Here is a 26708-nt window from a genome sequence, read left to right as displayed (position 1 = left end):
GAAAGCAGCTAGGGAAAAGGAACAAATAATATACTAGGGAACCCCAATAAGGTTATTGCAAGATTTTTCAGCAGAAACTCTGCAGGCCACAAGGGAGTGGCATGATGTATTTAAAGTGATGAGAGGAAAAAAAATCTCCAACCAAGATTACTTTATCAGCAAGGTTTTCATTCAGATTTGAAGGAGAAATCAAATGCTTTACAAAAAACCAAAAGTTAAGAGAATTCAGCAACACTAAACCAGCTTTACAACAAATACTAAAGGAACTTCTCTAGGCAGAAAAAAAAGGCTACAACTGGAAACAAAAATAGTACAAATGACAAGGACCACCAGTAAAGGCATATATACAGGATAATTTCCTACACAAATACGCTACCAAAATCAGAATTTGTGAGAAAAGGGGGGTACAAATGCAGGACACTGGAGATGCACTTGCTATTAAGAAAGCAACAACTTAAAACAATCATATATATATCCCTATATCAAAACTTCAGAGTAACTACAAGCCAAAAATCTACAATAGATACACATACAAATAAGAAAAATCAACTCAAATACAACACTAAAGATAGTCATCAAATCACAAGGGGAGAGAACAAGAGAAGAAGGGAAGAAAAAAGAGCAACAAAAACAAATCCAAAACAGTTAACAAAATGGCAATTAAAACATACCTATCAATAATTACCTTAAATGTAAGTGGACTAAATGCCCCAACCAAAAGACACAGACTGGCTGAATGGATACAAAAACAAGACCCATATACATATATTGTTTTCAAGAGACCCACTTCACTTCTAGGGACACATACAAGTTGAAAGTGAGAGGGTGGAAGAAAATATTCCATGCAAACAGGAATCAAAAGAAAGCTGGAGTAGCAATACTCACATCAGACAAAACAGACCTTAAAATAAAGAATACTATAAGAGACCAAGAAGGACATTACATGATGATCAAAGGATCAAAGAAGAAGATATAACAATTTAAATATATATGCAACAACATAGGACCACCTCAATATATAAGGGAGCTGCTAACAACCTTAAAAGGAGAAACTGACAATAACACAATAATAGTGGGGACTTTAATACCCCACTTAAAGCAAAGGACAGATCATCCAGACAGAAAATTCAACAGGGAAACATAGGCCCTAAATGAAGCATTAGACCAGATGGATTTAACAGATATTTACAGGACATTCCATCCAAAAGCAGCAGAGTACACATTCTTCTCAAGTGCACATGTAACATTCTCTAGGATTGATCACATTCTGGGCTACAAATCAAGCCTCAGTAACTTTAAGAAGGTTGAAATCATATCAAGTATCTTTTCCAACCACAACACTATTCAACTGGAAATCAACAACAAGAAAAAAAAAACTGCTAAAAACACAAACATGTGGAGACTAAACAACATGCTACTAAACAACCAATGGGTCACTGAAGAAATCAAAGAGGAAATTTAAAAATACCTAGAAGCAAATGACAACAAAAGTACAACACTCCAAAACCTATGGGATGCAGCAAAAGCAGTTCTAAGAGGGAAGTTTGTAGCAATACCATCCTGTCTCAGGAAACCAGAAAAAGCTCAAATAAACAATCTACCTTTACATCTAAAGCAGCTAGAGAGAGAACAGACAAGACCTAAAATTAGTAGAAGGAAAGAAATCATAAAGATCAGAGTAGAAATAAATGAAAAAGAAACAAAGAAAAGAACAATGAAACTAAAAGCTGGTTCTCTGAAAAGATCAAAAAATTGATAAACCCTTAGCCAGACTTACCAAGAAAAAAAGGGAGAGGACTCAAATCAATAAAATTAGAAATTAAAAAGGAGAGGTAACAATGGACATCACAGAAATACAAAGGATCATAAGAGACTACTACATGCAACTATATGCCAATAAAATGGATGACCTAGGACAAATGGACAAATTCTTAGAAAAGTACAATCTTCCAAGACTAAACCAAGATGAAACAGAAAAGATGAATGGACCGATCACAAGTAATGGAATTGAAACTGTGATTTTAAAACTTCCAATAAACAAAAGTCCAGGACCAGATGGTTTCACAGGCAAATTCTAACAAACATTTAGAGAAGAGCTAACACCTGTCCTTATGAAACTATTCCAAAAAACTGCAGAGGAAGGAACACTCCCAAACTCATTCTATGAGGCTACCATCACCCTGATACCAAAACCAACAAAGGTACCACACACACAAAAAGAAAATCACAGGGCAATTTAACTAATGAACATAGATGTAAAAATCCTCAACAAAATACTAGCAAACCGAATCCAACAATAAATTAAAAGAATTGGACATCATGATCAAGTGGGATTTATCCCAGGGATGCAAGGATTCTTCAATATCTGCAAATCAATCGATGTGATACACAACTTTAACAAACTGAAGAATAAAAACCATATGATCCTCTCAATAGATGTAGAAAAAGCCTTTGATAAAATCCGACACCCATTTCTGATAAAAAACCCTTCAGAATATAGGCATAGAGGGAACCTACCTCAACATAATAAAGGCCATATATGACAAATCCATAATAAAGGCCATATATGACAAATAATATTATTTTCAATGGTGAAAAGCTGAAAGAATTCCCACTGAGATCAGGAACAAGACAAGGATGTCTGCTTTCGCCACTACTATTCAATATAGTTTTGGAAGTCCTAGCTACAGCAAAGAGAGAAGAAAAAGAAATAAAAGGAATCCAAATTGGAAAGGAAGAAATAAAACTATCACTATTTGCAGATGACATACTATACTCAGAAAATCCTAAAGCTGCTACCAGAAAACTGTTAGAGCTCATCAATGAATTTGGCAAAGTCATGGGATACAAAATTAATACACAGAAATTGACTGCATTTCTATATACTAACACATCAGAAAGAGATATTAGGGGAAAAAATCCAATTTACCATCACATCCAAAAGAATAAAATACCTAGGAATAAACCTACCTAAAGAGACAAAAGACCTGTACTCTGAAAACTGTAAGACACTGATGAAAGAAATCAAAGATGACACAAACAGATGCAAAGACATACCATGAACTTGGATTGGAAGAATAAATATTACCAAAATGACTATACTACCTTAGGCAATCTACAGATTCAATGCAATCCCTATCAAATTACCAAGGACATTTTTCACAGAACTCGGACAAAATATTTTAAAGTTTGTTTGGAAGCACAAAAGACCCAGAGTAGCCAAAGACATCCTGAAAAAGAAAAATGTAGCTAGAGGAATTAGGCTCCCTGACTTCAGACTATACTACAAAGCTACAGTCATCAAAGCCCTATGGTCCTGGCTCAAAGACAGAAATATAGATCAGTGGGACAGAATAGAAAGCCCAGAATTAAACCCAGACACCTACAGTCAACTCATCTATGACAAAGGAGGTAAGACTATACAATGGAGAAAAGACAGCCCCTTCAATAAGTGGTGCTGGGAAAACTGGACAGCCATATATAAAAGAATGAAATTGGAACACTCTCTAACACCATACACAAAAATAAACTCAAAATGGATTAAAGACCTAGATATAAGACCAGATACTATAAAACTCTTAGAGGAAAACATAGGCCAAACATTCTCCGACATAAACTACAGCACTATCTTCTCAGATTCACCTCCTAGAGTAATTACAATAAAAACAAAAATAAACAAATGGGACCTAATTAAACTTAAAAGTTTCTGCACAGCAAAGGAAACTTTAAACAAAACAAAAAGACAATCCACAGAATGGGAGAAAATAACTGTAAGTGAATCGACTGACAAGGGATTAATCTCCAAAATTTATAAACACCTCCTGCAGCTCAATAGCAAAAAAACCCAAAAAACAAAAAACCCCATCAAAAAATGGGCAGAAGATCTAAACAGACACTTCTCCAAAGAAGACATTCAGGTATACAAAAAACACATGAAAAGAGGTTCAACATCACTCATTATTAGAGAAATGCAAATCAAAACTCTATGAGGTACCACCTTACACCAACCAGAATGGCAATCATCAGTTAGTCTACAAACAATATATGCTGGAGAGGGTGCCAAGAAAAGGGAACCCTATTACACTGTTGGTGGGAATGTAAATTGGTACAACCACTATGGAAAATAGTATAGAGATTCCTCAGAAAACTAAAAATAGAATTACCATTTGATCCAGCAATCCCAATCCTGGGAATCTATCCAGAGAAAACCATGACTCAAAAAGACACACGTACTCCAATGTTCATTGCAGCACTATAACAACAGCCAAGACATGGAAACAACCTAATTGTCCATCGACAGAGGGGTGGATAAAGAAGAAAAACACAATGGAATATTACCCAGCCATTAAAAGGAAAGAAATAATGGCATTCGCAGCAACATGGATAGACCAAGAAATTATCATGCTAAGTGAAGTTAGACAGCAAGACACCAACATAAAATGCAATCACTTACATGTGGAATCTAAAAAAGGGACATGGTGAACTTCTTTGCAGAACAGATACTGACTCACAGACTTTGAAAAACTCATGGTTTCCAAATGAGACAGGCTGGGGGGGTGTAATGGGTGTTTGGGACGGAAATGCTATAAAATTGGGTTGTGATGATGATTGTACAACTATAAATGTAATAAAATTCATTTAAAAAAAGATACATAAGAAAATTCAATCCATAGTATAAGTTCTAAAAAATTACAATTTCATTCAGAGATTAATGGCTCATTTAAAATTCTATGTTTAATAACAGTAACAACAACAGTGTCGGCTAACATTCACGTAGCATCCACTACTAAGCGAGCTTTATGTAATTAATTCAATTAATTCTTAAAGATGCCTGAAAGCTACGTACTACTACAGATCTTCCTTGACTTACGATGGGGTTATAAGTTATATATTACCATGTCTAATAAACACATGGTAAATTGAAACTACTGTAAGTCAAAAATGCATTTACTAAAACTATCCTACTAAATTATAAAAATAATACAATACTTATAATAAATAATTAAAACTGGATAGCTCATGTAGTTTATTGAAAAACAGAATGGTTTGTCGGGTAGAGAATGGCCGTAAGTGTACTGGTTTACCAGTTGTTTACCCTCTTGATTGTGTGGCTGGCTGGGAGCTGTGGCTCTCTGCCACTGCTCAGCAGCATAAGACAGTATCGCCCTGAATATCACTAGACCAGAAAATGATCAAAATTCAACATTTGAAGTATGGTTTCTATTGAATTTGTTGTGTATTTTGCACATCATAAAGTTAAAAAATCATAAGTCAGACTATCTATATTCCTCCCACTTTATAAGGGAGGGAACTGAGACACAGAGAGATTAACATTTACTCTTTCCTCAACTCTAGTTTCTCCAACTTCATTGGTCAGAATTTAGGTCAGAGGTTTCAAAAAGACATGTAGGTATACTGTAAGTATAGGTTGAAATCTAATATTTGTACAAATTCAGAAAAAGTTCTATCTTTCATTAACCTAAGGGAAATGATACATATAGCAAATGGCAAAAAACCATAAATCCATGCATGTGGTGAAGAGCTAGAGTTACAAATAGGAACTTGCTCTAAAAATAGCATATGTATTAATAACTAAAGAATGGTTTCTTAAAGATTGCCCATGGGGTTGAGGAATGCATCTCTTTCATAATACCTACACACACGGAGAACATAAATAATAATAAATGACCCTATCATACACAGCAGTAAAGATAGCCAGTAGTAAAAGCATATTTGAAATAATTTTTGTCCCTACTGAACAGAAGAAAAATATTACCCCCTAGGTAGAATTAGATGCTTTTTCTTCCAAGCTCTGACAGCAAATTGTGCGTAGATATTCCCAGCATTTATATTACATTACAATATAACACAGTCATTTGTTCATGCAGTAGTCTTCCCTTCAGACCATGTCCTTGAAGAGAGGGTCTGAATTTATTCATCCTGGAATTTGAGACCCATTCCTGTATCTCAGAGAATGAATGTTTACTGAATGAATAAATGATTTGATAGGTGACTTTTAAGAAAACCTCAGGTACTGCAAAGCATTCTAGAAAAGTTAAAAATAGCAAATAAGTCAAAAGGGTTTTCATTATTTTATAAGTAGATTCTTGTCTTCCTTATCTGGCATTTAAGGCCTGTCTACACTGGCCCTAATCTGCCTTCTTAACTTTATTTCATCTACTCTTTTAGCTGGATCCTCTGTATGAATCACTTTCTTTTTTGGCATAGGTTTTGTGCTTTTTCATTGCTATGCTTTTACCGGGTACTCTCCAAAAGTTTTACCTTAGGCAGCCTTTTCAATATAAATGAGCATACTTACTTAACACTGCGCTTATCTGCTTATCGTAAAGCAATCATAAAAATGAAAAAAATGACATTTTAAACAAATGAGACAGACATATATAAACAGAAGTTTTCATCTTTTCTCTCTGTATACAATGCATTGTTCTGTATTACTCCACTTTAAAAATAACTGATTTATATCAGAGGAGTATAAATCTCACGGAGTATTTGAGAGAATGAACTGAATCTGTACATGTACAGCACTTAAAACAATGCTGGTTATATAGGAAACACAGTAAATGTCAGTTAATTTCATTAACTTATTATCATCAATGCAGTTTCTTTCATCAATGCAGTTTCTCTCAACTGGAATAATTCCACATACCTATCCTCCAACCTCACTCCTACAAAACCCCTTGAAGGTCAAATTCAAATGTTATCTCTTAGAAGAATTATTTGAATGCTTCTCTTAAATTAGGATTTCTCACTTTCAGAGGTTCCATATCTACAGAATTTAGCAAGAAGCCATGGCTAAGAAGCCAAAATAAAGCTGGAATAGTTGGGCTGGGTTTATGGAAAATGATGCAAATGAAAAAAGATATGATTATTAACCACAAGAAAAATAAAATACAGAAAAAGGAAATATAGCACACTCTCTGGCTCTATAATAAACAATGTTTAGATAGACCTATGATAGAAACACTGACTACTAATTTAACCAAAATCTGTGATATAACCATTTGGGAAAGATTACAACATACCCCAAATGCTCAACTTTTATTAGCAAAAGTCTAAAGGAGATCAATCATGAACTAGAAATTTAGGCATATTACTTTAAAACTTATAAATATCAGAAGAAATTCAAGAACAATAAGGAAAAAGAGAAGATCTTGCAAGCTTCTACAAAGATAAAAGTATAAGGAGATCAGAAGTGAGAATGGCAGCTGCTGTCCTTTTCTTTTCTTTCTTTTTTTAGGGCCACCCCTGCAGCATTTGGAAGTTTCCAGGCTAGGGGTCCAATCAGAGCTGCAGCTGCTGGCCTATGCTACAGCCACAGCAATGCCAGATCTGAGCTGCATCTACATTCAGTTTGCGGCAATACTGGATACTTAACCAACTGAGCAAGACTAGGGATCAAACCTGCATCCTCATGGATACTAACTGGGTTCTAAACCCACTGAGTGACAACAGGAACGCCCTCCTGTTGCCCCTTTCAATGGTAATAGGAGAAGTTATAAAACAAAGAAGCGATACCTTCAAATCCTAAAAACAAACAAACAAACCAGAATTCTATATCCGCCCAACCTATTCATGTAAAAGCATTTCACAACATGCCAAGACTCAAAAATTGTTCTCCTAGCCAATACTCCTTCCGAGGAATTTATCTGAAGATGTGTTCATATAAAACAAGAGAACAAAAGAAGGAAAGAGATAGAATCCAGTAAAGAGGAAATTCAAAGAAGCTCTACTGATCAAATCATTTAAAAAATCGTATTAAAAGTGGTCCTGAGTTATTAATTTTAAGAAGATCAAATCAATACGAAGACATTCACCTGATTTCCAAAATGTTAAAATATTTCTTGTGCCTTTAGATTTAGAAAGTCACACTTTTCTTTGGGTCTTTTTAGGGCCGCGTCCGCAGCATATGGAAGTTCCCAGGAGTCGAATCAGAGTTGCAGCTGCCAGCCTATGTCACAGCCACAGAAACGAGAGGTCTGAGCTGCATCTGCAACCTATATCACAGATCACAGCAAGCTGGATCCTTAACCCACTGAACGAGGCCAGGGATCAAACCCTCATCCTCGTGGATACTAGTTTGGCTTGTTGCCACTAAGTCACAATGGGAAGGACACAAAGTTATGCTTTTACATCCATCTGAGCATAAAAGAGAGTGCAAAAGTTTTTAACTCTTACCTGTAACACAGCAGCAAATAAGTATACTACTACGAAGATTACAGTTAAAGAAGTGTGACCACTTTTCATCAGATGAATAGTGTACAGGAAAATTAAATGTCCGGGTATCACTAAGAGCAGTAGAACTTGAGCAGACTTATTATTTACTCCTGTAACATAAGATATAAAAGTTGTTAAAATCATCTTTTGGTCACAGCGGTTAAAATTTGAGTATGACTTCTAGTTACTACACTGCACAGAACACATAAAATTCAACTGCTAGAAATAAATTTTAACTATTTACAATTCACTTAATTTCTAGAAATTCTCCCTATATGTTATATATTAATTAAATGAAAGGTGGTTGATGAAAACTTGCCATGAAGAACATTGGTCAAACTATCATATCTACTATTAAAAAAAGAAGACCAAAGAAGAAATATGACGGTCTTAAAGTACTAAAATGCGGGTTTTTTCCCCACATCATTTAATTCCTTTTTATGGATTATTTCAATGACTGAAAACCATCTCATGGTCTTTTAATAGGAGACCTTTGGTTTGAAATGTTTTAATTTTATTTTTCCTTTAGAGTTATTTCACTGCTATTCCAAGACTGGGCATTTCCGATCCTCGTTCAAAAGTTACATTTATTACATTACATTAATTTTCATCAGAAGAAAAAGTTTTCAAGAATTGTGAGGTTTAAAATTGTGGTTTAGTTTCTTGGGTATCCTATGCCTGGGGCATAAACAATGCACTGTTCCTTGTAACTGAGGTTATCCTCTCTCATTCCATTTGTTTGGGATCAAATGCCTACATTTATAAGGGCCAAAAAGATTATTACACAAAAGACAGTATCTCTGTCTCCCTGATTTAGCTAACATTCGCTAACAATGCTTTCTCAAATGTACAAGTTTCCTCTTTCTTGACTCATAAAAACGATATCCCAGAGAAAGAGAAAAGAAAAATTATACGAAGTTCCTCAGCAACTGCAGAACTGACACAATTTTTTTCTATTGTTCACTGAGATTTAGAGAACCGAATTTGTTCTATTTAAAATCTACTTAGCTTGCAGAAATGGAAAATTGTGCAACGTTCACAAACAAAACATGTTTTCAGCAAATGTTGCTTGTCTATACTCATGAAGAAACAGTCACTCAAATACAGTATGCAAAAATCCAGACGTACCTACCTGGACCAAAAAAAGTTCTAAATGGATAGTAACAACCTTTGGGTTCATCAGGCAGTTCTCCTGGGATGCTGTGTAAATGGAGGTAGGTAGAAATCCTGCTAGCCTGAATGGCCACCAAATTACCACCAATACCTGAAACAGAGAAAAACAAAGCAGTTATCTCCATATTTTAAATAACTTGCATAAATTCAATCAAATATATGCCTCTTTATGTCACATCCTGGACCAATGAAACAAAACAAAGAGTTCTTAAAAGTTGATTCATGTAATTTTGAGGTAGATACTCCAAAAGCATCCATTTATTGCTGTGAAAGACTCATTCACTATTTTTTCAAATCTAATTCACTGTTTGGTATAAAAGCAGCATAAGCAATTTTTAAAAATTACTATCAGAACCAAGACATAAAACTAGGTAGCAAGGTGTTTTATGTTTATCATCTTAATGAGAGGAAAAATAAGCTAGATTTATTCAAATAGTCGAGGCTTGTGATAAGACGCTGAAAGAAATACTCAAGAAAGTCATCTTTTAACCTAGATTATCGTCCCATATATTCTGTGGAAGAGGAGCTGATTCCAAGAGGTGAAATGAATTCCAAAGGGTGGTAAGTGTGCCCAAGGTGAGTTAGGAAACCCCTATGCATTCTTCCTTGATAGACTATGAGAGGAAGAGGAAGTAGTCAGAAAAGCGAGTAGGAAGAAAGCAATTGAAAACGTCAAATTCTTAAATGCCGAGTATGTGCTAACATAACCATTTAGAATGCCTGGGAACCTTAGACACCAGAGGAGTCTATCCACTTGCCAGCTATTTCTGCAAGCCTCCCCTGGCTGCTTGTGAGGCGTACTGAGATAGGAGAGAACACTGAGATACCCAACCTTGGCAGCACACAGCAAGAAACCACATCTGTTTCCCAATCCTTCTCTCATATGAAACAAGAGCTGCTTGCATGATGAAGGGCTCACACCAGCCACCTCTTCCTGGGCAAAAATCAATTGCCAATGGAGTAAGTGTAGAAGCAAAGGCTGTCTGCTGCTGAATGAATGAAAGAGAATCTTCTTGCTCAAGACCAATCTGGCAGAGTGACTGCCAACAGACAGAGGAGTAAAAAGACACTGAGAAGGCCTCACCTCTGTGGCCAAGTGCATTAAGGATTGCCTAAGACTGAGAATAGTACAAGACAATCCCCAACTCCTTCCCATGCCTTGTACCACGTAAAAAGCATCAGCAGCCTACTGAGAGAGGAGGAGCAAGAGCACAGATAGTTAAGCTTTCCATGCTGCAGGCACACAGCACTCCAGGCTCATATTAAGCCAAAGCTTATCAATAAAGAAATATGGGAGTTCCCATTGTGGCCCAGTGGTAATGAACCTGACCAGGATCCTTGAGGATGCAGGTTCAATCCCTGGCCTCGCTCAATGGATTAAAGATCTGGCACTGCTGTGAGCTGTGGTGTAGGTTGCAGACATGGCTTGGATCCTGTGTTGCTATGGCTGTGGTGTAGGCTGGCAGCTGTAGCTCTAATTTGACCCCTACCCTGGGAACTTCCACATGCCTTGGGTGCAGCCCTAAAAAAAAAGGAAAGGAAAGGAAAAAAGAAATCTGAAGTCAGTGGGGCACTGAAGTTAACTATTAATAACCACAGTGCTCACTTTGGCTGCACATATACTAAAAACTGAAACAATACAGAGAGGATTAGCATGGCCCCTACGCAAGGATGACATGCAAATTCGTGAAGCATTCCATATTTAAAGAAAAAATAATAACCACAAAAAAAAAACCAAGTTCAACTACTGATGAGACTGACTCAGTATTCCATACTAATGACTTAATAGCAGAAAAGTCTGCCTTTTTAAAGGCATAAATAATTACCTCCACAGCCAATGTTCTTTTATACACAATGGTCAGCATTTGTTAAAACATTTCTGGGACAGTAAAAAGTAATAAAGAAAACAGACTATTGTCAGGAGTAAAGAAGTCAACAGAACCAGAGCCAGAATGACTCGGGTATTGAAACAATCCGACAAGGACTTTAAAATAACTGTGATGTTAATATGTTAAAGTATCTAATGGAAAAGATGTTACAATATACATTATTAAAAGATGGGACCCTAAATAGGTTAAAAGTAAAGGTATGGAAAAAGATATACCATGTAAACTCTAGTGAAAAGAAAGCTAGAGTGGCTATATCAGTATCAGAAAGAAAGAAAAAAAAAAGACTGTGACAGGGACTATTACCTAATTCTAGGGTTAAACACACCAGTGTTAAAGACAAACACTGAATAATGGTTGTGAAGGTCAATTTGTTACTAAAGCTGTTGCCCAGAACCATATCCCTGCCCTGACACCAAATGGAAACCAATTACTCATCTAAATTTTAGGAAGAAGTTGCAAAGAGGGGGTCAAAAACCCAAAAACAAATAAACTAAAATCCCCACAACAACAAATTAAAACAAACTAGGCCCAAGACAGAGGAAATTCGACTTCCAGTAGACCGTGAATCTCATTATGTGCTCATTGTAATATATTAGAATGCTAAATGACACACCCACTGTGCCATGACAGTTGGCAATTGTCATGATAACAACCAGAAAAGCTCAAACAAGGACTGAAAGGAATGTTGCATCACTTCTGGGTCCAAACCACATCCCTGTTCTCAGGTAAGTCATGAATATTCCTCCATAGTGGTACCAATTTACATTCCCACCAACAGTGAAGGAGGGTTCCTTTTTCTCCACACCCCCTCCAGAATTTGTTATTTGTAGACTTACTCATGATGGTCATTCTGACCAGTGTGAGGTGGTATCTCATTGTAGTTTTGATTTGCATTTCTCTACCAATTTGTGATGTTGAGCATTTTTTCATGTGCCTGTTGACCTCTGTATGTCTTCTTTGGAGAAATGTCTATTCAGGTTTCTGCCCGTATTTCAGATCACCAAAAACACATGAGAAGATGTTTAACATCACAAATTATTAGAGAAATGCAAATCAAAACTACTGTGAGGTACCACCTTACACTAGCCAGAATGGCAATCATCAAAGAGTCTACAAATAATAAATGCTGGAGAGGATGCCAAGAAAAGGGAACCCTGTTATACTTTCGGTGGTAGTGTAAATTGGTGCGACCACTATGGAAAACAGTATGGAGAGTCCTCAAAAGACTAAAAACAGAACTACCATTTGATCCAACAATCCCACTCTTGGGAATCTATCCAGAGAAAACCATGACTCAAAAAGATACACGTATTCTAATGTTCATTCCAGCCCTATATACAATAGCTAAGACACGGAAACCACCTAAATGTCCATCAACAGAGGAGTGGATAAAGAAGATGTGGTACATATACACAATGGAATATTACTCAGCCACAAAAGAAAAGACATAATGGCATTTGCAGCAACATGGATGGACCTAGAACTTATGATGCTAAGTGAAGTTAGTCAGACAGTGAGATAGCAAACGTCATATGTTATCACTTATATGTGGAATCTAAAAAAAGGATCCAATGAACTTCTTTGCAGAACAGATACTGACTCACAGACTTTGAAAAACTTATGGTTTCCAAAGGAGACAGTTTGGGGTGAGGGGGATGGGCTGGGGGTTTGGGATGGACATGCTATAAAATTGGGTTGTGATGATGACTGCACAACTATAAACGTAATAAAATTCATTGGGTTAAAAAAAAGAAAAGAAAAGAAGAAGTTTGAAGAAAAGAAATACAAACATAAACTAGAAGAAGGAAAATAATGAAAAGAGAAAAAAATTAAGGACATCTATAAAGCTAACTATGGCTTCTTCGAAAAGAAAAAAAGAGTAGGCACAAACAACATGGGGAAAAAATCATAATTCCAGTTACTGCCAATATTTTAAAAATAAGAATATTATGAATAACTTTATGCCAATTTAACCTTGAAAATTTAAATGGGAAAATATCCTAAAATATATACAATTTAACAAAATTAATTTAAGAAGAAACAGAAAATTTGAATCATTCTATAATGATTAAGGAAATCAAATCTAAAACTTCAAATCTTCCTCAAAAATTCAGCCCCACATAAGTTGTTTGCTTTGTTGGTTTTTTTCAAGTGAGTCTATCCAATAGTTAAGCAATAAATAAGTAAATAAAAATAATAAGTAATAGAATCCTACACAGAGTTCCCACTATGGCTCAATGGGATCCATGGCATCTTGGGAGTGCTGAGACGCAGATTCAATTCCTGGCCGGGCACAGGGGGTTAAGGATCCCACATTGCTGCAGCTGCAGCATAGGTTGTAACTGTGGCTCAGATATGATCCCTGGCCCAGGAACTCAATATGCTGGAGAGCAGCCAAAAAGAAAAAATAAAATCCTACACATATTACTTTACAGTATAAAATATAAGTAAGTGTATAACTCACATAATGAGACCAGCAAAACTTTGAGTTCAAAATCCAACAATGGAAATATGAAAAAGGAAAATTATAGGCCAAGCTTATGAATAAAAATAAATGTAAAAAGATATTAAACAGTTGGCAAACCAAATCAGAAAAATGTTAAATGCATAATACATCACAACCAAAGTGAATATATCCTAGGAATGTAAGGCTGAATTAATATTTGAAACTAAAATAATACAGTACATTAATAAATACATGAAGAAAAATATGATTATATGAATAAATGCATAAAAATTGATGAAATTCAACATTCTTTATTTATAATTAAAAATTCTTAGCAAACCAGGAATTGAAGGGGACCTCTTTAACCTAATAACCACACATGCACAGATGAAATCTGAGATATACAAAGGAGGTAGTACAGATTAATAGTGCTACAACTTCAGTAAATAATGCCAAGATAATTAGGTAATAATATGCCCCGCAAATACCATGAAATTGGACCCCTACTCTCATGCTTTACACAAAAATCAGTTCCAAGTAGATTAAAGGCATCACATGAAAGGCAAAATAATTAAAATAATTAGTGTAGAAACCTATTAAAGTTTTACCTTCTCATGGAATTAAAACCCCATCATGATCTCATCATGATCACTCATTATATTTTTAAACTAAGCAGAATTCTTACCTTAGAATAGTTTTTTCTTAATGTCAAAAATGCTTTCTTCCTATCATGACACACAATACTTCTACTAAGAGCTAGTCTATCAGCATTTCTTTGAAATTACTTAAATTCCTCACAGACTAATTGTACTACTAAAGCTAGTGGAGAGCACCTAAAGATTGTCACATAAATTAATAGCATTAGTAAAAACAGATTTTCAACATCCTAAATAATTACTAAGGGCCTTCTGCATCCATAAGACCTAATTTTTAAGTGCCTTGTTGCTCACATGAGCTCCATTGATAATATAAATGTTGGTAGTATGAACACATTCAGAAGGTTCATCTAAGGACCACTTTAAAATCTAACTTCATGTTTTAAAGTGGATTTTTTTTTTTAGGGGGGCTGCATCTACAGCATGTGGACGTTCCTGGGCCAGGGATCGAACTCACACCACAGCAGCAATCAGAGCCACAGCAGTAACAATGCCAAATCCCTAACCCACTGCACCACAAGGGAACTCTATCCGACTTTACGTGTTATTCAATTTGGAAATATGTTTCCAGCAAATGTTTAGCATTCACACCACGAAATATATTTTAAATTATGACAATAATTCTTTTGGACATTTCCAAGGGAACCTGAAGTGAAAGTTCATTTTGTTAAAAAGTAAAGCCTTATAATCAACAGCACAACAGATCTGGTATCTTCCGTATTTTAGCCACCTCCACACATCTCTGCATTTTCACCTCTCCTCATTTCATGACTCCTTATCAGAACTCACACCCAGGAACTGCTCTTTTAGTTTCAAGAAAGCAAAGGGATGGGAGAAATGCGTCTTCCACTGTTTCATATTTTTCACAGGGAATACATGTAATGTCCTCAGAGTGAAGGCCCTTTCATCTAAACAAGGGCTCACCTCCCAAGTCCCTAATTCATCCTCCTCCACTACTTCCTTCCAGTGTACTCGTAGACTTGCAGACAACCTAATGAATGACTTATAAGGTCACCAAATTTTCTACTTCCCTTACCCTAGATCATGCATTCTCAGTGGGGACAAAAATTTGTTCTTGGGGGAAGAAAATTTTTTTTTCTCATTTTATGGTACACATAAAATACAGAAATGGGTAAACTGGGCACTTGTGATATTAAAATTTCATGGGTGGACACATTTAGGGGAAAATGTTCTCAATGGCTCCTTCAAAGGATGATAATGAAAAAAAGGTTGAGAAACACTGCCTAGACCAGAGCTTCCCAAACCAGGAAGCCTTGAACCAGTTATAGGTGTGACAAGATACTGACCTAAGCACTGCAGGCGCAGGCGAGACCTGAGGCAGCTGATGCCCCCAGGCTGATTGTCTCTGGTTGTAAGTGGCCTCCTTCTTCACCTTAATGTGCCATCCAAATATTACAATTTCCCGTGTGTGCCATGACATGAAACAGATTGGGAAGCTGTCCTGGAGAACTGAATCTATCCACCTTCTTGGGACAACTTGGGGATGTCACTGTAAGTAAGGCCCTTCAGCTTAGCCTCTCCTTTCCTTTTGCGTACTGCAATGAGGGTATCCTTTCTTTCCAAGGGTACTCTGCAGTCCATCATTTTGTGGACCTTGCTCCTTCATTATTCACCATCTCTCAAGCATCCTTAATCTTTCCTTTGTTTTACTCCTTTGCTTCCTTGCCAATGAACATGTCTCCATTTCTCCCACCTTGGAAAAAACTCTTCATTTGGACTCCTAGGTATTATCCTAATTCTATTCTTTTCATAGTCAACCACTTTTAGAAATCTAAAAGTGCTACTTCCAAGATTTTTGTTTTGTACCAAATATTTAATAGATACAGAAATAATATTTATTTATAAAATATATATAAGCTATAGAGAAAAGATAAATACTATATGACATCACTTATATGTAGAATCTAAAATATGACACCAATGAACCTATCTACAAAACAGAAACAGACTCATGGACAGAGAGGAGAAAAGATATATAAATATAAATAACCATACTACGAAAACACCCATGTACACATCACCCAGTTTAAGAAAAGGGGTACACATGGTAGGGATTGATTTGCAAATACTGAAAAATCCTTGAATCCCTGGGATAAATCCCACTTGATCATGGTGTACAATCCTTTTAATGTATTGTTGGATTTGGTTTGCTAGTATTTTGTTAAGGATACAGGAATTCCTATGGTGGTGCAGTGGGATCAGCAGCATCTCTGGAGTGCTGGGATGCAGGTTCGATCCCCTGCCTGGCACAGTGGATTAAGGATCCCGCATTGCCACAGATATGGTCTAGATCACAACTGCAGCTCGGATCTGATCCCTGGCCTGGGAACTCCTTATGCCATGGGGTGGCCGAAAAAAGAAAAAGTAATAAATAAAATAAAATTTTAAAAGAAAAAAAAAAGGATACAGTATTACTCTTACATTTGAAGTATCCTATGTGCCCCTCCCCAATCCCTTACCCTTCCCCCTCAATCAGAGTAACTATCCTTAATTGTATTTTTCATTCTCTTACTTTTTTCTAGGTTATTACCATATATATGTGAAAAAGCTGAACCCTCAAATGATTTCCAAACCACTGAAGAAATGGTCCCTTCTGAATCATTTCCCCTGGCTACACTAACTTAGCTAATCCTTCTTCTAACCAATTGATCTCTAGCTCAACTCTTTCTTCTTCTGCCAACAAAATATTTATTCTGTGGCTCTCTAACCTCTTTCAATATCTAAGGAGCTTCTATCTAAATAGTCCCTCCTATCTAAAAAGCTTGTAGAATATACCAAAGAGAAAGAAATTCTGAGAAACCAATTTATCTGGTTATACACCAGAGAAACTATTAAGGAAAGTAATAAAAGTTGCCATAACTGATAAATTTTTTATACAAACAGTAGGAACAATTTTCTATTTTTGCCTTTTTAATGCACTTCACCAGTTCCTAAGTATAGGAAATGTTTTGGTTATGATCGAAGTTGTGTTATTTAACAAGATAACTTCAAATTCAGTAATATATAGTTTACAGCAAAACTAAGCATATTCCTTAACTCATGCATTTATTCACGCAGCAATTAGCAGAGGTTAAGACACTAGGCACTACCCAGAGAGTCATACAAAAAGAAAGTAATCACACAAAATAATTATGTAGTATAATAAAAATGTTAAAAGTATGCTGTGGAAGCAGAGAAAAGCACAACTAACTCTTCCCAAAGATCTATTTTGCAGAAGAGGTGACATCTTAATTGGGTCTGGATGAATGAACAGAACTTGGTAAGTAAAAGAAGGGGAGTAAGACAGAGGGAACAACAGATACAAAGGAATGGTATAGAGAAATGACATGATCTATTTAAGAAAGCATCAAAAATTCAGCAAGATAACTTTAAGAATTGGTGGAGAAATGAGATTAGAGATGGAGATTTTAAGGCAGATTGGGTTGCCTCAGTATGTTATGCTAAATAATTTGTACTTCATCCTCCGGGAAATTTTTCGTTTTCGGCTGTGCCTGCATCATGCAGAAAATTCTGGGGGCATCGAACTCACTCCACAGCAGTGACCAGAGCCATAGCAGTGACAGCCTCAGATCCTTAACCTGCTAGACCACCAGGGGGTTCCTTGAGTTATAAGTATTAATATATCAAAAACTACTGGTGCATGAAATATATTTTAGAAGATGTTACCAGTTCTGAGAGATGTTGCTAAGTGTTAAAAGCTATCCTAATCACAGTGTCAGCACGGATATACCTAAACTTAAACAAAGTATGTATTTCTGTATCTAAAAAAACAGATAAATTAGTAAAAGTTCACTTTGAGAGAAAAAAGTCACAGGCTTTGAGATCAAGCAGATCTGAGTTTAAATCACCATTTAGTAGATGTGAGACCTCATCTATACCTGAGGATTAAATAATATAACCTGCATAAAAGATCTAAAAGTAAACTGCCACATAATAGGTCCTCACTAAATAGCAAATGATGATGACGACAATGATAAAACAGAGGTCTTTTAAATAGTACATCCCTTAAAACATTTAAAATGAAATTCAATTCTCCAAAGTTCCACATTTTTAAGGAACATGGAGTGAATCTTATCAATGTTTTTAATAAGTGGAATCTGACACAAGTTTACTGTGATACCTAAGAGGTTTACTTACTGAGACACAAAAAAAGATTCACCACCATGCCATGCCATGCACAGACTTCCAAGGAAAGCATTTTAGCAAGTGCTTTGTAAGGTGTTTCTTATGTAACACGAAATAACAGAGATACTCACTAAAACCTTACGAATAATGGGGTTGTAATTTAAGTTAAATTTCTCAATGAAATGTTGGGCAATACAGTTCTAACAGCCATATTTGGATAAAAATTAGTGATTTCATCAACTAATAGTCCACTGAAGAGACTCTGAACAGGGAGAAAGAAAGTGACAGTACTCCAGGCAGTGAAAATTTGATCTCTGAGGGTCGCAATAGAAGAATCAAGTCAGGATAAAGTTGTAGGCGTCCAACAGCATATAGAGAGCCTTGATAACTAGGCAGAAGAATTCTAACTTGATTTTACTGGCCGGAGGAATCCATTGTTAAGCTCATCCCAAGACAAATGTTATAAAAACAGTGTTTAAGGCAGACCAGTCTGTTAGGGACATTCAATTTGCATTTAATAAGGAGTTAGTCAGGAAGGTTACTTTATCACCTGAATGATGGCTGGAGTGAGACATGAGCGGGCGCAGTGGTAAGACATACTTGTTATATAAATGGACAAGTGAATTATGTTAACGTGCAAATAGACAAGGTTTGGTCATTGTCTGTCCCAAGAGGATGAAGGCTGAATCAAATGTTTCCATGATTTTAAGAGCAGGTAATGGGGAGAATGGTGGCATCAGGAAAACTGGGAGAGGCGTTACTAGGGGAGATTTGTTTATGTACATTCTAGAGGCACACAAAAATCAAAATGTTCAGTAAAAATTTTAGACAGAAATTTAGAGTTTGGAGAACTTGCCTTTGTATAACATACTTTCTTGTCCATATATCTATAAAAATAATTTATATTAAATGTGTAGTATATCCTATGATACATTTTTCCCCAGACATATTTTCTAAATTATATTGGCTTAAGTTATATTGAAATCCAACTTAATGACAGCCATCCCTAAAGTCAGTAGGACTGGATTAATTATCTTATTAAATGGAATCTATATAAAAATCCCTATGAATTTAAGTATTGTAATTTCCATTTTATAAATAAGAAAAAATATAAGGCAGATTTGAAAGGGATCAGAGAGGAGCGATAGATTTTAATGGACTGAATTGATTCCAGCAATGCTTAAACCTAGCTAACTCTAATTTATCCACAAAAACCGACAAGGGAAGCAACAAAACGACACAAGATAGCAGATAAGCCTGCAGTAAATGATAATATAGAACTGAAATATTCTATTTTGCCATGCCACAAAAGAGAGTTAGACAACATCTAGAGATGCTAACAAGGTAATATCTAGAGATAAGATTAAGGAAGAACTCTTATCAAAAGTGTGCTCTGGAGTTCCCGTTGTGGCGCAGTGGTTAACGAATCCGACTAGGAACCATGAGGTTGCGGGTTCGGTCCCTGCCCTTGCTCAGTGGGTTAACGATCCGGCGTTGCCGTGAGCTGTGGTGTGGGTTGCAGACGCAGCTCGGATCCAGCATTGCTGTGGCTCTGGCGTAGGCCTGTGGCTACAGCTCCGATTGGACCCCTAGCCTGGGAACCTCCATATGCCGTGGGAGCGGCCCAAGAAATGGCAGAAAGACAAAAAAAAAAAAGTGTGTTCTGTATACTAAGAACAGGGAAAGCAATTTCTACCATGAGCAACAACCTGTGAATGAAAATAAAATGGATGGGATGGGAAGACAGACCTCTTAAAAATCTGAACCCAGAGATACCTGTTCATACCTGAGAATAGAGATATGGTATCACCATGAAACCATATGTTTAATTCTTACCATTAATAACTGGTGTGTAAACAACAATCCCAACCAAGTTTGGATCAGATACAGTTGTGTCCAGAATAAGGCCCCCAATGCTGAAAAATACAAAACCATATGATTTAGAGAAGAGGAAAGGCAACGTACTAATTTGAAGTTGTTCTTTACATACAAACACCCCTACTTTTAAAAGTAAAATATTTAGAGATTTAAAAAATAGAATAAAAAGAAAAAATATTCAAAGTAAAAATGAAGGTCCAAAGCAAAATGTTGAAAGTAAAACATGGCGGAACTGTAGCCCACACATTGCAGGGCTCTCCTTCTAGTCTCCAAGGTTCATGTTAAAAAGAAAAAAGCATACACTTAAAGTGCATTAAAATGTCTGGAAGCACATATAAGAAATTATTAACAATGTCTATCCCTAGAAACTCATGGTCATTTATTTATTTATTCATTTATTGTCTTTTTAGGGCCACACCTGTGGTATATGGAGGTTCCCAAGCTAGGGATCAGAATCAGAGCTGTAGCTGCTGGCCTATACCACAGCCACAGCAGTGCGGGATCTGAGCTGCATCTGCGACCCTACACCACAGCTCATGGCAACACCGGATCCTTAACCTAATGAGTGAGGCCAGGGATGGAACCCACATCCTCGTGGACACTAGGCATTCATTAACCACTGAGCCATGATGGGAACTCCAAGGCTCATGGTCATTTTACATCCTTCTGCACTTTATTAGTTTTTTAAACTACATGCATTTACTACTCTTATAATTTTAAAAAACTTTTAAAAATTTAAGAGTGTCTTTTCATATCTGAAGTAAACAAGCCACTAAAGGGATGACTTTTATCAGGTTAAAACTAAGCCTAGGTACAGTAAATTACAGTGTCTTATCACTGGTAAATTAAAATAATGAGTTGTAGCCATAGAAAAGAGCTGATCTGGAGAACAGAGAGGTCTGGAAAAATAACATATGGCTATACACTGTCTCAATGGAGCTTGGAGATTTTTGTTCGTTTCTAAGACCATTATCAACTGGTTAACTTCAGATAATGAAGTTGTTTATTTCAGATATGAAAAGTCTATGTAATACAAAACACTTCCAGTCCCAATATTCTGTGGAATCCTGCTGCCTAAATCTTCCAGGAAAATGCAATCCACATTACAGAAAAACGAACCTCATGCTGTCACAGAACGGAACTGATGGTCAAAGTATCAGATCAAATTTCTTACCACCGTGTGATAGTTAATATTAGGAAATTACTACATCTTTATTATTTCAACTCTTTAATAAAGCAAAGGAAAGTTTTAATATGACTCAACTGCCAGGAGTTGCCATTTAAAAGGTATATTATAAAGTCCCCAAATAGTCACCTTTATAAATATTTTACCATTTTGACTTAATGTTAATGTGTGTGTGTGTGTGTGTGTGTATGATGGGAGTGCCTGTTGTGGCTCAGCAGTCACAAACCTGACTAGTATCTACAAGTTGGTTAAGAGTCTGGCGTTGCCATGAGCTGTGGTGTAGGTGGCAGATGCAGCTCATATCTGGTGTTGCTGTGGCTGTGGCATGGGTTGCCAGCTGCAACTCCAATTCGACCCCTAACTTAGCCACTTCCATATGCTGTGGGTGCGGCCCTAAAAAAGCACACATAAAAAACCTCCAAGAAAAACATATTTCATAGAATAAACTAGTTATATGTCAAAGAATAAATCATCCTGCTGAAATACATAGATCATGCTGTGTATATAACATGAACACTTGCTAAAATACATTTTAAAATATTTTTATTATCCAGGTGATAAAACACAGAAAAATTAGAAAATACAAACAAAAAGAAGAAAATAAAAACCAACCATAGTTAGGTCATTCAAAATGATACTATTCATATACAGACTCCAAGACATTTTTAAACATGTACATTTTTTTAAAAGTCAAATGTAAAAGTTTTCTTCAATTTTATTAAATTTGATTTTTATCAAAAAATATATGTGCATCATTTTAAAAAAAGCAAAAGTACCACAAAAGCTTATAAAATAGCCCCACCCCCAGAACCTGCTCTCCACTAGCAATCCTTTCTAACTTTTAAACTGTTTCTTTTGGCATTTAATCCTCTGTTTCTACACAACATGTTCATACTGCTATTTCTTTTTCTTTTTAATATTTTTTTAGGGCCTTACCTGCCACACATGGCAGTTCCATATGTTGCCAGACTAGGGATTGAACTCGCATCTTCATGGATACTAGTTGGGTTTCTAACCCACTGAGCTGCAGTGGAAACTCCTCATACTGCTATTTCTTGACTTCTAATTTTAGACATTAACCTAATGACTTCCACTATGGAAAGTGAGCATTTAGTTTCTCTTACATTTTCCTCCCTGGTTTAGTCCCTTCACAATTCCCTTTTTCCCCTTATCCTGCCAATCTTGTTATAATTTTTGGTGAAAGATTTAGGATTTACTTTATTATAACAATGAAATTGTTATTCACAGCAGAGCCACAATGTATTAGGATATTTCCTTACTTATACTTTTTTGCTTTTACTCAATTTTTCTTAACTTTTTAAGTTCTTATTAATCCAGCCTGAAAACTGTAAGAAAGTTAATGAAAGGCCTCTGAATTCAGTCCAATTTGTCAGGCAACTGATCAGTTCCACTCTGTTTTCCTTAGAGACATTTCTCCTTGAGCCCCTATCTTCCTGCCAGCCTGGACTGTTGCTCTCTAGGTCTGATGCACAGCTGTCATCCTGTACCTTCTATTCATCCCCCCACGGTGAGTCTTGGCCTACATACTGTGGCCAGATCCCAACATATCATAGGACAGGTTGCCTGAGTCTTCTAGGAAAGCTCAATCTACATTATAGAAAAATGATCCACATGCTGTCACAGGATAGGTTTCCTTATTCCTGTGTTGACTTCTTTCTTGATTATTTCCTCATTTTGAGAGACTATATCTTCTTTTGGCTTTTATATGGAAGAGTATATGGGAAATAAAGTTTTTGAGATCCTGCAGGTCTGAAAAATTCTTGAGTCTACCCTTATGTTCAGTTGATTCAGGGATCATGTTTCATGTTCAAAATAATTTTCCCTGAGAATTCTGAGGTTGAGGTTGAGTGTTGCAATTGGACATCATTCCAACAACCAGTCCTTTATATGCAACTGGACTTTTCTCTCTGGAAGCTTTGGGATTTATGATAATGTGCTTTGATTTGGGTCCCTTCTACTCTCATTCATTGTACAAGGTACTCAGTGGGTGGTCAATCTAGAAGCCCATGTTCTTCAATTCTGGGGAATTTTCTTATATTATTTCTATGATGATTTCCTCTCCTCATCATTTGCCTCCAGTTGTCCATATCTTTGCTTTCTGTTCTACTTTTCAGTGTAGTTCCTCAACCCTATCTTCAAAATTTCTCTACTGATTTTTTTTGTTTCTGCAACTTCTGTATTTTTAAGACCCCAAGAGCTCTTCTAATTTTTCACATCCTCCTTATCAGACCATTCTGTTCTTACATTATAGATGCCATAGCTTCTCTAATTTCTCCAAGGATAGTTTTTTGGAGACTTTTCAACTACGCCTGCACTTCTTTTTTTGAGTACTTTCTTTTTTCTTTTCTTTTTTTTGGGGGGGGGGGCTCTGTCATATTAATAGCCCTAACCAAATGTCTGGTGATCCTTTACTGTCTGCTCCTCTTTAAGAGACACTGCGAAGCACACTTGGAGTTCTCTGTGCTCATGGGCAGAATTTGTCAACAGGGGGCCTCACTGAAGAGTGGTCGGGTAGGGCAAGCAGCTCTTTAACTAAAGGGCCCACAGGGTCAGTTTCTGCAGGTTTTTGTTTTGAGCTGATAAGTTTCTCCAGAAAGGAATTACCTAATTTTTAACCTGGGGGTATAAGCTAGACTGCCAACATTCTATGAGAAAAGAAAAGGAAGTGGGATAGGGTTTTCACTGCTCAGCATGAAGAATTTTCCTTAATCCTTGTTTTTCATACAGTGCTTAAACCACAGCCTCACTGATGCAGGGGATTCTGAATCCAGAGGCTCTCTGACTTAGCCTCTCTAGGGCTTAATTCTTATCTTCTGCTAGAGTGGGAAAGGGCAGCCACCTGGGTGGTCAAGCTAGAAAAGGGCTTTTAGGATATAATTGCTTCTCACATTAACTTTCAACCAATCTTTATTTCAGCTTTCAGAAGTTCTTAGTGCCTCTAATTCCTCCACCTTTTTGGGTTTCGGAGACTCAGATCAGCTTGCTCCCTATGGGTGTCCCTTCATCCTACAGGCAGTTAGGTTTTAGCTTTTTTCATTCTGCTAGTTCAGTTAACAATCATCCAACTGATTCCTATCTTACTAATTTTGTTAAATCTCTCACCTGCTGTCTTCTTTGCTCCCAGTCTGTTTTTATGGTTTCATAGCACATTTTTATTCTTTTACTGTCATTTTAATAGTTTCGGTAAGGAAGAAGATAGACATATGTCAATCTACCGTGTTTAATAGGAAATTCAAACTCTTCTACACCTCTCTTCTTTCACCAAATGTATAATGAACATTTTCTCATATCATGTGAAATGTTAGTGTTATTGTTGATGGCTGACTAATATTCCATTTTGAGAAAATGCAACAATTTACTTAATCAATACCTGATTGCTAGACATCTAAGGTGTTCACCTTCCCTTTTCTGTTATCAAAAATTCCACTGTGATGAAGATCCTTACAACGGAATCATTTGCACAAATCCTAATTATACCTTTAAGTCTGTCAGAATCCTAGAAGTGGAAGTGGTCAAACGGTATGTACATTTCTAAGGTTTTCTGACACTTATCTGAGCAACTTACTCAGATAAGTAATGTCCTTTTCAAGTTAAAACACACACAAAGACCAACACCATTACATTTTAAACATCAATCTGGTAAGAATTTGGTTGGGGAAACGTTTGAAACTGGTAGCCAAATGAGGTTCTGTACATCTACTGATTTTAATAACTCTCATCACCTATATCCCTGTTACCTGAGATAATAAAGACTTGGCTATATAAAATGACTGTTCTAAGAATTACAAAACAGGCAACTGATTTGGTTTCATACATAGAGATACATGCAGATAGAATAAACTCTGTACACATACAAACACACACATTTTAATACTAACCTACTTATAACCATCGCTGTTATGACAGGCTCCCAGCCGGAGTGGAGAACTGTTCTTGTGGCTGGATGTTTGGCAGCTATTATGATCCAGATAGGAGTTAGAGCCAAGAAAAAGACACCAACTAATGGAGAAATGTAGTAGTAGGTCTCTAAAATTCAAAAAGAGACAACATTTCGATCTCTTTTCTAACCATGTAGCAAAAATGTAAATTCTAAAATATTTACAAACAGATTCATGCTATAGATTTTCCACAAATTTCAAACAATTTGAAAACTATAGATAAGGTAAAAAATGTTAACTAATGTGACAAAACTAATCCATTAATCCAACAAACATTTATTGAAATAGTTATATAACCTAGATGTAACAATAATAGTAATAACAAGAATAACAACAGCAAAAAAGCTAACATCATGTGGCCCCACCACTTACCAAGTACTGTGCTAAATACTTTATGTTCATTATCTCATTTAATTGTCCTCACAAGTAGGAAGGAGAAACTCATTCCTACCTTATGAAGAAATTGAGGCTTAGGCACTTAGGTGCACAGCTAAGAAATAGCAAGAACCGGGAGAAAACGAAATCTGTCTGACACCAGATTTAGTGCTCTTAACTCCAAACTATAAAGCCTAATAAAACATTGTCTGAACCCATAAGGATCTTACAGTACAAGCATTCCATGGAATATTGGCCAATTGATTGAGAATAGATATCCTCCCAATCCCGAACAGTGCTCCAAGCTCCAAAATAAAGCTGAAATACTAGGTTTAATAAAGAGATTTCTTCACTACAGAATTACTCAGAACATTTAATATGCCAAGACAGACTATAGGATGGTCTATTAACCATTAACTCCTCACTTCTCATCTGGATGTTACAACTCACCTTGGACAAGAAATTTAACTTCTTTACACTTTAATTTCCTTATCTATAAAATGGTAAAAACTATAATACCTATTTCATGGGATTAGTGTGAGTCTTAAGAGAATTAATACCTGTAAGTAAACTAGAATAGTGCTCAGGCACATAGCTAACAATTCCTGAACAATTTCTATCATCGTAACCATCACTCTCATCATTATTAACATCCTGCTATTTGGCACATACGCAGATAACCGACTGCCAAGACTTTCCGTCACAATTATTCATCCTCTCTTCATTCTTATGATGTGTTCCTATAGATAGAGTTTAGGAAAGCTT

At 36.2% G+C, this 26708-nt stretch overlaps 1 protein-coding gene and 1 non-coding gene across 4 annotated transcripts in view; one reads left to right on the top strand and one right to left on the bottom strand.

The window, feature by feature from the left end:
• Window positions 1-26708, bottom strand: part of SLC41A2 (solute carrier family 41 member 2) — a 128430-nt gene that overhangs the window by 33471 nt on the left and 68251 nt on the right. For all 3 annotated transcript variants that reach the window (XM_047788127.1, XM_047788126.1, XM_047788125.1), the window contains exons 7-10: window positions 25509-25656; window positions 20382-20461; window positions 9368-9499; window positions 8197-8345 (exon numbers count right to left, since the gene is read on the bottom strand). In XM_047788127.1, coding sequence (XP_047644083.1) covers window positions 8197-8345; window positions 9368-9499; window positions 20382-20461; window positions 25509-25656 — 509 coding nt within the window. The remainder of the gene's footprint in view (window positions 1-8196; window positions 8346-9367; window positions 9500-20381; window positions 20462-25508; window positions 25657-26708) is intronic.
• On the top strand, window positions 11007-11114 carry LOC125131908 (U6 spliceosomal RNA). Its single transcript, XR_007136083.1, has one exon. It is a non-coding gene; the product is annotated as a U6 spliceosomal RNA (small nuclear RNA).

The sequence above is a fragment of the Phacochoerus africanus genome, chromosome 7, assembly GCF_016906955.1.
Source record: "Phacochoerus africanus isolate WHEZ1 chromosome 7, ROS_Pafr_v1, whole genome shotgun sequence".
Taxonomy (NCBI): Eukaryota; Metazoa; Chordata; class Mammalia; order Artiodactyla; family Suidae; genus Phacochoerus; species Phacochoerus africanus.
This window is presented reverse-complemented; position numbering and strand designations above follow the sequence as displayed.